The sequence below is a fragment of the Polypterus senegalus genome, chromosome 2 (assembly GCF_016835505.1).
Source record: "Polypterus senegalus isolate Bchr_013 chromosome 2, ASM1683550v1, whole genome shotgun sequence".
NCBI lineage: Eukaryota > Metazoa > Chordata > Cladistia > Polypteriformes > Polypteridae > Polypterus > Polypterus senegalus.
The window spans coordinates 188,136,403-188,152,274 of NC_053155.1; the positions used below are offsets into that span (position 1 = coordinate 188,136,403).

The 15,872-nt window shown below is 36.5% G+C and overlaps 1 protein-coding gene and 1 long non-coding RNA gene across 3 annotated transcripts in view; one reads left to right on the forward strand and one right to left on the reverse strand.

The window, feature by feature from the left end:
- The window catches only part of ace2 (angiotensin I converting enzyme 2), a 99,089-nt gene that overhangs the window by 15,431 nt on the left and 67,786 nt on the right, over window positions 1-15,872 (forward strand). The window contains exons 2-5 of the mRNA XM_039745047.1: window positions 1,155-1,313; window positions 6,680-6,764; window positions 10,074-10,217; window positions 11,842-11,954. Coding sequence (XP_039600981.1) covers window positions 1,155-1,313; window positions 6,680-6,764; window positions 10,074-10,217; window positions 11,842-11,954 — 501 coding nt within the window. The remainder of the gene's footprint in view (window positions 1-1,154; window positions 1,314-6,679; window positions 6,765-10,073; window positions 10,218-11,841; window positions 11,955-15,872) is intronic.
- Window positions 4,506-9,286, reverse strand: LOC120523604. 2 transcript variants are annotated; one of them, XR_005632668.1, is made up of 3 exons: window positions 9,248-9,286; window positions 5,564-5,649; window positions 4,506-4,545 (listed from the first exon to the last, which is right to left on the reverse strand). It is a non-coding gene; the product is annotated as an uncharacterized LOC120523604 (long non-coding RNA). The 2 variants fall into 2 exon arrangements; XR_005632669.1 differs by lacking the exon at window positions 9,248-9,286 and adding an exon at window positions 8,603-8,694.

A 15,872-nucleotide genomic window follows, 5' to 3' on the forward strand; every position in this document is an offset into this window, starting at 1 on the left:
ATGGGCTAAATTCAGGTTTTCTTAATCTGTTAGTGTCCTGTTAGGTAGCCTGCTATACATTAAAGATTTTTTTTTCTTTTTTTTTTTTACATATTAGGAAGTTTTTCAAAGCACAAAGAATCAACTTTATATGCCAAAAACACTTTGCAGAATGAAAATTGCTCATTTTTAAGCAAAAGTTCAACAAGGAACTACATGACCCTGTAAAGAAATCTAAAGTGCCATTAAAGAACCGTTATTTTGAGGAGTGTATGGTAGAATGTAGTCAAAGATTGTTGCTTGGTCAAGACTCTTACAGCTCCATTTTGAACTGGTTGCAACCTGTTGATATTTTATGAGGGAAAACTGTTATGAAAGACTTTCAATATACCAACTATAGAGTGATACAAGCCTGGCAAATCACTTCAGTAAAAAAAAAATTGCAAAAAAATTGCCTAAGTAACCATTCCTAAAAGCAATACGAAAGTAATGGCTAAAGTCCTTTTAAGAAACTTTGACTAGGTTGCTTAATATTTTATGTTACTTCATACATTTCCTCATTTTTCAAAGTTTAATGTAAAGGGAGGTAATGTGGCTTAAAATAGCTGCAAAAGCAATAAAAAGCGTTAATTGGTGCTGAACCTTACTTTAGTTGCCTCCCACGTAAGCAATGTTAAAACTTTATTAGACCATGCAGTCTCATAATAATCGTCTCCTTTTTCTATCAACAATGTTCTTTTTGTACTAAAGTTTCTTGGAGGCCTATTATGAATTAAAAACTGCAGTATTTTTTTTTTTTTATTCTGTCATATAATTTGCAGGTTAGGATAAAAAAAAATTCTCATGCTCAGCAGATGACAGTAAATAAAGAATTAACAATAATGTATCCCTCAAAGTGCACAAAACAACCTACCTGATAGACAGGTGTTCCCATGGGTAAAGAGTGGCAGTAGGTTGTTTTGCCTTCCTTTAATTTATGCCTTAGCTCTCCTTGGCTGTGGTTTTCATCTTAATAAATGTGCTGGCCCTATCACAATGTTTATTTGCACCTAATAATTATTTTATGCAGGACCCCAAAAGGTGCTAATAGAGATGTAGAATTATAATAATAATAATTACAATCTGAGACCATATTATTAACTCTGTATTTGTTTTTGTTTTATTGTCTGTAACAGAGTGAAATGGGAGCCATATGGTCTGAGTTTTACAATATTGCATCTGACAATGCAACTGCTTTTAATCTAAACGAAATCTTGAATTATACCATCAAACGACAACTACAATTTCTTCAAGACAAAGGATCAGGTGCCCTGCCCAAGGACAAATTTGAAAAGGTGAAACTTTTATATATGTGTTTGTCTTTTTACATTAGTAGTGGCATTAAATAATGTTACTTTAGGTCAGACATTTAGTTTGAAAACAGTTAAAGAAACATCTAAACACACAGCCTTGGATTCACTTTGATAAATCAGAGGTTTCACTGGAGGACTCAGAATAGGCTACATTGAAGTCTATAAACACACATTTAATAATAGCAATAAAAGCAACAGTGGCTGCACTGCTAAACTGGGTGCATGGACACTTTTAGCATCTCAAACATCCTTGCACTATGGCCTTCTATTTACTGCATTTAAGCCAACGCTGTACATTTCTGTATAACACACCCTAAATTCCCGCATTTTCAGGCTGAGTAGATATCTTATCAAAATAGTTTTTTTTTTATGATTTGGTTATTTATTTACAAAATAGCAACACACATACAGTATGTGTATTCTTCCTTGTCTTAGCATGACTTTATCCCAATCTCCTAAACCTTTTTTCGTTAAAATGTTTTTAATCACTTCATTTATCAAGAGCTTTTGATGCCCTCTTTTGTAATGTTTTTCAAGTTTTTGGTCATCATCTTTGGTGCAGATGGCTTTCTATGTTGGTTAAGAACTTTGAGTTTGTTGACCTGCTGCATAAGGTTCTCCCAACGAGTTCACTGAAGAAGGCTTCTAAAATAAACATTTTTCCTTGTATTTTTACATACAACATAAGATACTATAAAATTTCTTTATTTTAATTTACATATTTATCACAATCTATTTCATCATAAAAAAAGGAGCATATTATGCAGCTTCTTGCCTCTAGGCATTTTTCTAGCTTGTATCACTTTAGAGAAAATCAGTAACACTTTTTTAAAAGGATTATAGAATACTGTAATATCGTCTAGCTTCTATTTTTATTTTGGTTTATTATTTCTATTGTATAATAAATGATATATAATGTAAGGGCAGTTAAAGATCCTGTAAATACTGAACTCCACAATGCCAAGAACAAAGACTTATTGATTCAGATCTTCACCCAAATAAACATTTAATCCCTAATCCAAGTGTTAACACCTAGACAAACATGGAATTAGCTAGGGCAGAACTTTTTCTTGGTCAAATACATACTTTAAAGAGGTGTCCCTGGAAGAAATTCTAGTGGGTATTTCTGATAAACTCTAAACAGAGCAACAGTTTGCTCTGGGGTGACTCCAAAAGTGTCGACCAACCCAAGCAGATTTTCTTTATTTGTCTTAGAACAGAACTCTGACAAAGTTGGTTTCAATAAAGAGTCATGATTATACAATTGTTGTTCACAGAGCGAACCACTGATCAGAGAAAAAATGTTAGGGTAACAATCAGGTCGTCCCTTTTAATCTTTTGCCAAGTCCAAACAACTCAATGGCACATAGAATAATAACTAAATGTAAAATAATAAAGTAAAGTAATCAGCCAGGTTGAACGTTGTGTAGAGCAGTCAGTACTCGGGCAGGAGCTCTGTCCTATGGTTCAGAATGAAGTGATGCCGGCTGGGAGCATCTTTGCCTTATACTGGTGGGGTTCACTTGCCCTCAGGGCTGTAAGAGAAAACATAGATGATGCAGTTAGCAACAGTGCCCCCTCATGTCCCAGAGTGGTAGTGCTTACGTCCAATGTGCTTGGAAGGAGAACCTCTGATGCACATGCATGACAATATACAAAATCCTTTGCCACCGAAAAACCTAATTGGTAACTATTTTCTTTAAAAAAATCTACAAAAATACTTTAAAAAGTATTTTGTTAAGCTTTGAAATCAGTTAAAACAATATACAGTATATGAATAGGTGTAAACTAGAATATATTGTGACGCGTGAGTCACTTTCTTACACCCCAAAAACACAAGGCTGACTCTCAATCTTTAGAATGATCAGCTTTATTAACAACTTCAAACAGGAACAGCAAGAATATGTATTGAACCGGGAGCTACCACTCTATAACGCACAAACACAGCACAGTGACTTCATTAGTCATTCCACCTCGGTTCCATCCTTCAGACCAGGGGCCAAAAACACAAGGCTGAGTCTCAATCTTCAGAACGATTGGCTTTGTTAACAACTTCAAGCAGGAACAGCAAGAATATGTATTGAACCGGGAGCTACCACTCTATAACACACAAACACAGCAGTGACTTCATTAGTCATTCCACCTCGGTTCCATCCTTCAGACCAGGGGCCTCATGTACAACGCTGTGTGTAGAACTCACACTATAACATGGCGTAAGCACAAAAGCGGGAATATGCATACGCACAGAAAAATCCAGATGCAGGAATCTGTGCGTATACAAACTTCCATATTCTTCCACTATATAAATCCCAATCAGCGTGAAAAGTACCGCACATGCACGCACCTGCTGTCCCGCCCCAACTCCTCCCAGAATTACGCCTGTTTCAATATGTAAATCAATATAAATAGCCCTTAAGCTCAGCATTCTGTGAAAAGACAATGGCAAAAGCACGGGGGAAAATAGAACAATTTCAGCGCATACCAATTTGAGGCAAGGAAAAACTTACTATTTTTTGGTTTAAACAGTGGTATAAACAAGAAAAGGAAGCTGATTGAGTGACATAGCGTGTTGGAGAAACTCGAAAGCTCAAGTTCACAAAGTCGCACAGTGCCAGAAATAATAAAATAGTCACATATCAAAGCTGTCGTGAAAAGGTGAGTTGTACTTCACCGTCTGAGTGTCATATGAAAGGTTATTAGGGTATGGAGAAAAAAAAGGCACACAGTGGGAAAAAAGCACGAAATGTCAACTTTAATCTCGAAATTTCCACTTTAATTACATAGTTTATTTTGTCATTAAAGTAAAACATCATAAACTTCATCGTAAAACCATTTAATTTGCTAGTTTCTCAAATCCCATCATAACTAAAGTAGTATGTTAAATGCTTTGTTTTGTATTTGATCTTCTATGTGTTCTATGTGTGTGAATCACTACGTGCTTCTTAAACCAGCTTTCTCTACCTCTGACAGGACACAGAATCCATTACATTCATGATATTACAGCTCTCTGAATAACTAAAATACTGAGATGTATACATAATATAATTTTCATGATGATAGGAGTTAAATCATGTTATTAAACATGGGAACACGGTGGCGCAGTGATTGTGTGTGACCTTCGATTGCAGCAGTATTGTCTCTTTCAAACGTACTAACCTCCAATTCCTGTCCTTCCTTTTCTTTCTCCAAATACCCAATCGCCACACAATCAGATCTGTAATAGACATTAAGCCATCTGTAAGCTTATAACTCCAATTCTTCAAAACTTTTAAAGAACACTGAAATATCTTCATAGTACATGTTTAATTATTCTATCCTTCATGCCAGACCCAGTGAAGCATACAGTGCGAGGCAGGACCAATCCGTGAACGGAGCGCCAGATCCTTGCTAGCGTAGTGACACCGTGTCCTTTAATTATTAACAATATAGATTATTTAAATAAAGTTAAAGTGTTATCTGCATAATATAATAAACATATATTGCTGCATTTCATCTTAAAAATTATATCATCATATGTAAATACGCATTTTATAAAGTGGCTCAGGTTGTGCAATATTATAACTGTATCGCAAGTTTACATTGAGGTAATTGTACTTATAAGTACAAACAGTTCTACAAGTAGCAGTTGATGGACTGATTGATTGCGTTTAGAGCTCTTGGGATGAAACTGTTTCTGAACCGCGAGGTCCATACAGTAAAGGTTTTGAAGTGTCTGCTGTGTGAGAAGCAGTTCAAATAGGAAGCATGGCTGAGGCAGCGTGTGCTTGATGCTGTATACCGATATTTCTCTTTCCGATCAGCTGCTCCCAGTGGTGCAGTGAGAGTAATATGGAAAAAGATGATCTGCTGTGGCAACCCCTAATGGGAGCAGCTGAAAGAAGAAGAAGGTGCAGTGAGAGTAACAACACTAAAACAGCTATGGTATTTAGAATAGTTTGACCATTCTGTGGACCATTATATTGTTACAGGTTAATTACAATCAGATGCATTAAACTAATAAACAATATGTGGTTAATTTCAGTGTATTTATAAAGCCGTGTCAGTAATGTGGATCTGAAAAAGAAAGATAAACCACACAGGAACAGTAGCACTGCAAAACCGAGTGGAGAAGTTGCGTACAACAGGGTATGAGGTACTGTGAAAATGTGTGTGGCTTTACGCCAAGTTTAGATTTTATACATCGCGATTTGAACGTGGAAACGTTCGTACACAACATTTCTGTGCATACGCACCGTTTATACATGAGGCCCCAGGCATTGATAATCCTCCTCCTCAGGTTGATCTCACGGCTGGGATCTGTGATTGGGATCAGATCGTCCTGGAGGAGAGAGGACAAAGAGAAAATTGGCCAGGTCATTGGCTGAATTAAAAAACTCCCCCATATCGGTGATCGGTCCCTGGCCGATGGATGCTCTGCTTGGAGAACTGTGAAAAAACTCGCTGTTGCGGTGATGAGTTTGGCCGATGGACATTCTATTGTGTGACTGGGCCACAAATTCGCTGTTGAAGCAGGACGTGTAGCGTGGCACGGCTGCATGCACGTCACAATATAAATACTGCATTTCAGATAGGTAAGAGCATAAGAAGTCAGTGTGGGGCACATTTAAACATTGTATCAACCAGACTTCCCTCATGCTGTACTTGCATAAATGCCTGAAAGCCTCCTTGCTGTGTTTAATATCTAACTGTCCAGCAATCAATTCCTAAGATACAGTTGATGCAGGTACACATACTGTATACATTTCAGGGATAAGCAGTATTTTCAGGATTCAGTTGGCATACAAATAAAAATGTAAGTAGATACAACCGACAGTATATGTGTATCTACTAAATTACATTAATTATCTGGCATATTTTTTATTGAATAAAAAATCTGTTACATCTTACTTAAGATTTATATAAGGCTGGTACTTTTTAGACAATAGGTGTTTCTACTGTCACTGTGTATGTATTTATTCGCATTCTGAATGCAATGATTCATAGAGTAGGCTTGGGCTGTGTATTCTGTTTTGCCTTTATTCCCTAGAAGAGTTACTGTTGTGTTAATCACCCGTTGGCATATAAGGTTTACTTGCTTGAAGTACACAAAAAGCAAACAGAGACAGAAAGAGGTCAAGGAAAAAGATTGGCCTTTCTCTACAGATAAAAGTCATAAACTGGCAAGATTTGAAAAGCTTGCGGATATTGCATTTACCATTCAGCCTACTATGGCTGGTTTCTCGCTTTTATACTGTTTGTTAGCTATTGTGAAAACTATGAAGCCAGTCAATATGTGACACTAATGAAGTGTAACTGCATTTAAATGCACATTTGTAATCTGCACTCTTTGTCTAATTGTTCATTGACAGCTCAATAAAATTCTGCAAGAGATGAGCAAAATCTACAGCACAGGAAAAGTGTGCAGAGGGGAATCATGTCTAACTCTAGAACCAGGTATTTAAGGTTTTGCTTATTATAAAAACAATGTTATGCTTTAAGGTACATCGACCTACTGTATATATCATGCTACACAGAACTGTAGGGGGAAAAATATTCATTAATAGAATTTTGGGAACACAAAAAGCATATATTTTTTTCAGTTTTATTGTAGTGGCAGTATTAGTAAATTGAGTAACACAGGAAAAATATGCCATTTATGTTTTAAAAATGAGATTTGAGGTTATACAGACCTGTTACTGGGTGAAGCCTACTGTGAAACTCTCAGTGTTGAATGAAGCAGTGTAGTTAAATAATAAAGCAGAAGTAATACGTGCAGGCTCAGCTTAATTCAAGTAAATAGCCAGGATTTCAGTTTTGTTAATTTCTGAAAAAGTGTTTCTTCACAAAAGTATTTTTTGCTATAATATACAATATGACAGATATTATTAACATTATAAATGATATAGATGTGCCCTGTGTTTAGGTTATAACTTAATAATCTATAATCTAATAGGTATAAGGGAAACCAGTATATATACTTAGTGTTCTAGATAAGCTATGGTGTTATCACATCCCAAATGTAATAAAAATATTTGATTCTTCTACAATAAAAAATAAAGGTTGAGACAGAGTGAAGAATGTGACATATTCAAAATATTATATTTTATACTTCTTTGACCAAAGTGTTAGGAAGCATTTTTAATTCCATCTCCCATCAAATATGTATTAGGGCTGCAACTAATGATTATTTGGGAGTAGACTAATCATTCAATGTATTTTTCGATTAATTACTATTATTTCATGCCTGACTATTTTGATGCCTGCGACCTGTGGTTGCACATCCTGTTCTGGGCTCCAGTGCATGTCTTACCTCATCTGCTCACGTCTGTCAACCTGTGAATGTCACCCTGATGTCTCTGCATTAACACGATTAAAATTAATCATAGTCAAATTAAAATAACCTGTGAAACATATGAATTTGAAAATAATCATATTTTTTTATATTAGTGTGACCATATCACAATAAAAAAGAAATACATTAAACAATACAAACTAAAGTGCACCTAGTCTTTAAATAAAATGCATTTAACTTAACCAAAAATACACAGTTAAAACCAAAATGTTTTTCATATTTTAGTAATAAATGACAAAATGTAGACATAAACTATACAATGTGTAAAACCTGAAGTGCAAAGATCAAATAAACATTTTCACAAAAGATTCAAGGACGTTACAATAGCTTCTGTGGTGCAGCGGTAAGAATTGCGACTTATAATCAAGAGTCCCCCGCGGGTCGATCCTGACTACCTTGTATGTTTACCGTAGTGAGTTGCTCTTATTGTATATATTATACAATAAACACACACATTTGATTTGTGTCTGTAACAACCACTGTATTAAATGTAAAGTACTTGTAAAAGTTACCTTTTTTTTCACTTGTGTTCTGTCACTCACGATCATGATACATACTACTGCCCCCCCAAGGATCTGACGCTGTTACTTTTTATCTGCAACTGGGAATAACTGTAGATGTAAGCGGTGTTTTGAGACAATCGAACTGGAAATTCTCTGATCTGGATGGATAAAAGCTGACACACAAACGCTGGCAAATATGCCTTATTCGTATCTCATTGTCATTGTCACTTGATTTTGTTTTATTCAGTTTTATTGAGTGTTCCTGCTTAGGCTGAATTAGTATGCGCCTTAAGGCCCGTGATGTCAAAGCCGCACTGACAAAAAAAACAGAGACATAGGTATATATAATATTTGGAATTATTCATTTTATGCCCTTATAGTACATTTCGGAAAACATTGTGGCACGGATGCAACATTATTCATACTAATTCGTCTACCTTCTTACGGTTGTAATTAATGGCCGCGTTTTTTTTCCCCCGATCTTGCCCAGTTATGGACATGCAGAGGAACAACCTCTGCAAGGTGAGCCATGAACGATCTTCTTTTCTCAGTGGACTCCGTACATGCCTTGCACAGTACATGTGCTTTGATCGCCGCCAGGTCAAGCTTGTTATTGCACAAGCAACCAGCCACCTGCGTGCTCCTGCTAGCACTGAATAAGTTCACGCCTTCTGGTGTTAGTGCGCAGCACCGGGGAAAAAAAAGAAAGAGAAAAATATATGTGACATTTTGAAGACATCATTGTATGACCTGAATAGTACCAATCAGAAAACATCATCGCACGAATGCAATATTGTTTAAAAACTAACAGATCAGGTGTAAATTTGTTACTTGTAAAAGACAGCTTTTTTTACTTTTATTTTCTCAGTCTCGTTCACACTCTCCCTCCCCTCTTGATTTGACCCTAACTAACTAACAGCGCCAAGCATACGTTCTCAAGAGACAACTGCGTGAAAAGAAAGCTCCGCTTTGCATAATCTGCATTCAACTTTTTTTTTCTTTTTCGGTGAAGTGCTCCCACACATTTGAAAGTTTCTGTTTCAATTTTTTCCATCTTCTTCCCCCTTCTCTATCCGACCCACCATTGCAACCATGTTTATTTTCCTCTACATTCTTCTTCTCCTCAGACGTACTTCTTCGTTGGTAGGACTGTGTGCAGTCTTGACAAACAATAATAAACGATACTGCCCCCAGACGTTCATGTAGTGCATTGCAGTTACAAAAACCAAGGTAGTTCTTTGTGACTGGAGCCTCTATTGAAGGTTCTGTTCTTGAAGCGTCGACAATAAAAAAAATCTGCATCGACGATTTTATGTAGTGGACATCGTCGATTACGTCAACTAATCGCTGCAACCCTAATATGTGTAATAAATTCATATTATTACATCCATTAAATGTCCATTGATGTTCAGGCAATTTCAGGTTGCAAATGCACAACCAGTCACGCAAAAATTAAGTTGAAACACACACATTTACAGTACATTTGGTCACATTAAGAAAATGAAGAGAAAACACTAATTTGAAAGATTTCATTTCATCCCAACTGTAGGCAAATTTATGTCTGATAAATGAGGGTAATGTGTAAGTTGTAGCCGCCAAAAGAAATCAAATTTTTATAGTATAACACTAAATCGAATAAGCTGGGTGTCAGTCAGTCGGTCAGTCATTTTCTATTTAGCCCTGAGAACGTGCAAATTCCATGCAGGGAGGACCGGGATCACAGACCTTGGTCTCTTTACTGCGAAGAAGCAGCGCTACCACTGCGCCACCATGTGTGCTGCCCTAAGCTAAATGTGACATTTCCATTTTTGAATAATATTCACCAGTTTCAGTTTTATATTACATTTTTGATGATGTATCATTTAAATGCATTTTAAAGATGTTTTGTATTTTCCACTGCAAAAACAGGTCTTGAAGACATCATGGCAAACAGCACTGATTATGATGAACGTCTGGAAGTCTGGGAAGGTTGGCGGAGGGAAGTGGGAAAGAAGATGCGTCCATTGTATGAAGAGTATGTTGTCCTGAAAAACGAAGCTTCAAAGCTTAATGGTGATTATTAAGATATCCCTCTCTGCTATGTGAATAATATCTTTGTAAAAAGAACACCAGGATACACTTTATACACTCTGTATTATCAAGAGACCATTTAAATTCTCAAGCTTCTTTTGCAGCTTTATCCTGATGTCATCTGGTTATGTCAGCATAGCTTCATTTACATACACTTTAGAAAGTGTTCACTCATGGCAACTCCAATTCATCCATCCATCCATTTTCTAACCCGCTGAATCCGAATACAGGGTCACGGGGGTCTGCTGGAGCCAATCCCAGCCAACACAGGGCACAAGGCAGGAACCAATCCAGGGCAGGGTGCCAACCCACTGCAGGACACACACAAACACACCCACACACCAAGCACACACTAGGGCCAATTTAGAATCGCCAATCCACCTAACCTGCATGTCTTTGGATTGTGGGAGGAAACCGGAGCGCCCGGAGGAAACCCATGCAGACACGGGGAGAACATGCAGGGAGGACCTGGGAGGCGAACCCGGGTCTCCTAACTGCGAGGCAGCAGCAGCGCTACCACTGCGCCACCGTGCCGCCCCCTCCAATTCATTATTATTCCAATTCTACAGTATTAGAAATTTACTTGTGATTATATTTAAACAATTGTTACATTTTCACATATACTGTATTTATTAATACATATTCAAAACAAAGATGCAAAAATGGTTTAATCTGCACTGCATATATTTGGTTTGGGTTCTCTTTATAATGTATCTGAATTATATAACCAGGATATGAAGACCAGGTTGCTCTCAATCTGTCAGTTTTAACTTATTTAAGACACAATTGTGGGTTCTTCTTTTTTCGTTTTTACCAACAACTTTGTCCATGTCATTTGTAGACTGTTCAAAGGAACACCTTAGTTTTTCAATCACAAGGAATGGAAAGCCATACTTACAATTTATTCCTCTTTAATTTGTGTTAGTACTGAGTAATACTATTATTAAACTGTGTAATCTATATAGCCTTCTCAATTCTGACTCCCTGAACTCAGATTAGAGCTAGATTTCAACTATGAGGTGTGATGGCGAGTCATATTTTACTGACCATATATTTCGTTTTTCAGTTCTCTAAGACTTTACTACTGTAGATATGCCCTAGGTTTAGCTTTGGAAATTTTGACTCACCATTTCTTGTTGTAGATTTTCCTAACTTGTATTAACAAGGAAATGGATACGGATGTCTCTTTCATCAAATGTTGTGCCATGTAAATTCCATCCTTTCATTTTCTGAATAGGTTATTGTCAATTCAGGATGGTGGGAAGCTTTGGGTGTAATGTAGAAATTAATCGTGGATAAGGTGCCACAAACACATTCATGTTCACACTCACTTTTTTAGTGATTCTTATTAACCTAATATGTATCACAGGCAGAACCTGTAAAATGTCACAAACACTGTCTTACTCGGGATTCCAATCAAGATACCTGGAAATGAAAACTAATATGCAAATTGTGTTCAAATTCTGGAGCTGCTTCAATGTATATTTGCTTCATTTTTTTCATTAAACTGAATTTACTTATTATGAAAGGAAAAATAAATATGATAAAATATATACCACACTATTTATCACTCTAAACCTGTATGTTTATGGTAATATATTTCAAGGCTATAAAGATTATGGAGACTACTGGAGAGGAGACTATGAAACCGAAGGGGATTCTCCTTATGGCTACACTCGAGATCAGCTTAGAGAAGATGTCGGCAAAATATACAAAGAGGTAATAAAAATTGCCATTGATAAAATGAAATTTTAAAATCCTTTTATAACTCTGCGCTTCATTTTTGGAGAGCAAAAATTAGCAGCTGTTCTGTATTATTTGACTCATTTAGTTTATACTGTACACTTATTATGTGACAGTATTGACCCTGTGAACCAAAATGTACTTTTGGTTTTAAAGTCTATCTATCTATCTATCTATCTATCTATCTATCTATCTATCTATCTATCTATCTATAGTTAGGTCCATAAATATTTGGACAGAGACAACTTTTTTCTAATTTTGGTTCTGTACATTACCACAATGAATTTTAAATGAAACAACTCAGATGCAGTTGAAGTGCAGTCTTTCAGCTTTAATTCAGTGAGTTGAACAAAATGATTGCATAAAAATGTGAGGCAACTAAAGCATTTTTTAACACAATCTGTTCATTTCAGGGGCTCAAAAGTAATTGGACAATTGACTCAAAGATTATTTCATGGGCAGGTGTGGGCAAGTCCATCGTTATGTCATTATCAATTAAGCAGATAAAAGGCCTGGAGTTGATTTGAGGTGTGGTGCTTGCATGTGGAAGATTTTGCTGTGAACAGACAACATGCGGTCAAAGGAGCTCTCCATGCAGGTGAAAGAAGCCATCCTTAAGCTGCGAAAACAGAAAAGACCCATCCGAGAATTTGCTACAATATTACAAGTGGCAAAATCTACAGTTTGGTACATCCTGAGAAAGAAAGCAAGCACTGGTGAACTCAGCAACGCAAAAAGACCTGGACGTCCATGGAAGACAACAGTGGTGGATGATCGCAGAATCATTTCCATGGTGAAGAGAAACCCCTTCACAACAGCCAACCAAGTGAACAACACTCTCCAGGGGGCAGGCGTATCGATATCCAAGTCTACCATAAAGAGAAGACTGCATGAAAGTAAATACAGAGGGTGCACTGCAAGGTGTAAGCCACTCATAAGCCTCAAGAATAGAAAGGCTAGATTGAACTTTGCTAAAGAACATCTAAAAAAGCCAGCACAGATCTGGAAAAACTTTCTTTGGACAGATGAAACCAAGATCAACTTCTACCAGAATGAAAGACAAAAACATGGAGAAGGCGTGGAACAGCTCATTATCCAAAGCATGCCACATCATCTGTAAAACACGGTGGAAGCAATGTAATGGCTTGGTCGTGCATGGCTGCCAGTGGCACTGGGACACTAGTGTTTATTGATGATGTGACACAGGACAGAAGCAGCTGAATGAATTCTGAGGTGTTCAGAGACATACTGTCTGCTCAAATCCAGCTAAATGCCGTCAAATTGATTGGGCGGCGTTTCATGATACAGATGGACAATGACCCAAAACATACAGCCAAAGCAACCCAGGAGTTTATTAAAGCAAAGAAGTGGAAAATTCTTGAATGGCCAAGTCAGTCACCTGATCTTAACCCAATTGAGCATGCATTTCACTTGTTGAAGACTAAACTTTGGGACAGAAAGGCCAACAAACAAACAGCAACTGAAAGCTGCTGCAGTAAAGGCCTGGCAGAGCATTAAAAAGGAGAAACCCAGGATCTGGTGATGTCCATTAGTTCAAAACTTCAGGCTGTCATTGCCAGCAAAGGGTTTTCAACCAAGTATTAGAATAGAAATGAACATTTTATTTCCAGTTATTTAATTTGTCCAATTACTTTGAGCCCCTGAAATAAAGAGATTGTGTTAAAAAAATTCTTTAGTTGTCTCACATTTTTATGCAATCTTTTTGTTCAACCCACTGAATTAAAACTGAAAGTCTGCACTTCAACCTCATCTGAGTTGTTTCATTTAAAATTAATTGTGGTAATGTACAGAACCAAATTTAGAAAAACGTTGTCTCTGTCCAAATATCTATCTATCTATCTATCTATCTATCTATCTATCTATCTATCTATCTATCTATCTATCTATCTATCTATCTATCTTTTGTCCTGTATCTGTTTAGCTACATCATGCAATTAAATAAAGCATAATGCATGCTGAAATATATGTATTTTTGTTTACAAAAAAAACTGTTCAAAAAAGATATTCAACACAATGGCACAGTGTTTACCAAGGCTGCCTTTCATTCCCTATCTGAGGACTCAAAGATGTGTAAATCTAAATTTGGACCAGTTTATATGAGTGTGTTGTGCTATGGGCTGGTGTCCAGTCCTAAACTGGATAAAGTACTTTTGATAATGGAGGAATATATATGAAACACAAAATGTATATTGATTAAAACAAACAAATGATACACTTTTGGCTCCTCAGACTAGCTAGGGAAAACATAGGCAGCATTGATCGTAATTGGTGAAAAGTTGGTGAGTAGGCACACCCCTTAAGCAGCACCACTCATCAACATTACATAATCATTAATCTCCTCCTATACCTCTGCTATGCTTCACTCAGTGCTGCCCATGGCTAAAAATCTAATGTTACTTTTTGTCTTTCTTGCATAAAAATTGTAGTACAATGAGTCTTTACATTTTCAAAAAATGGAACAAATGAATGAAACAAAATATTGTACTGTAATGATTAGTGATTCGTGTTTAACAAACATTCAGAATGAACAATAGGAAAAATTAACAGAAAAAAAATAAAATCCAAAACATGGGATACAAAATAATATCAGTATAGAACACAAAATAAAAGATAAATAGAGGAAGCACAAACGTCTGAATTAGAATAAGAGACAATAAACAGGAATACAATACAAAATACCATTCACAAAAAATTTGTAATTCAATGCATATCATTCTTAGCACTTTGACAGAGAGGGTGAACTGAAAGGAAGGGTCAGAACGATTTCCTAAGTAAGTCATTAGTTACCTAAAGCAAAGCAGTTTCACAGCTGTGCTGTAGAAAAAATACTGGTGAGTTGGAAAGTCTCAACACACTTAAGAACTTTAGATAGAAAAGGTAACTGAGAGATAGGCCAACAATCATTCAGATTGTCAGCATTGAGACTTGAAATTGTTAACATTGGGTATTCAGACAGAATAAATTACGTCACCTGAAAATGTTCTTTACTTCTTGCACATGTCGAAGCCAAATTGTCAAGGCTTTACCTGAAAAGAAGGCTATTAGGAGTCATAGGATAGGCAAACAGAACATATAGCTTTATCGCAATAAAACAATAACACGGACTCAACCCAATTCGGCCAAATCGAGTCGAGCCCCAAACAGTTAAACAAATTACAGTTTATATTATCATTTCTTATCACTCTGACCTCGCTCAAAACAGCTCATTCGCTGTTCCATTCTGACTCCTTTTTCTGTAGCTGGCCTGTCACATTCTTTCATAATAACCACTATTATTTTTATCTTTTGTTATTGTTCTGTATTTTTCTGCTTCACTTATTTTCTAGTCAGCCTTGAGTTTACAGACATTCCCTCTTTTTCCACCCTTGGGCTGTCGTATCTTATCACTTCCCTTCCTTGGTCTTCGAGCTAGTTTATATTGGTGGCAACAGCTAAGCTTAAATTAAAAAAGTAAAAAAATATGACATGTGCCTTTATTTAACCATTCATTTAGCAGGCCTGACTTGCATTAATATTTGCACTAAAGTTAATGCTTATATATTTTTCTATATTTATTTATGCTAATACATGAATATACAAATTTTATTTTCCATATACATTATTAAAGTAAAGATATAGATGTCATAATACATAAGTCCAAATGAAATGTTGAGGTGCCAATCCACCTTACCTGCATGTCTTTGGACTGTGGGAGGAAACCCACGCAGACACAGGGAGAACATGTAAACTCCATGCAGAGAGGACCCGGGAAGCGAACCCAGGTCTCCTAACTGCGAGGCAGCAGCACTACCACTGCGCCACCGTGCCGCCCAATTTCATTATATACAATTAAAAATAATAATGTGAAGAAATCATCAAATCAAATTTCTATAA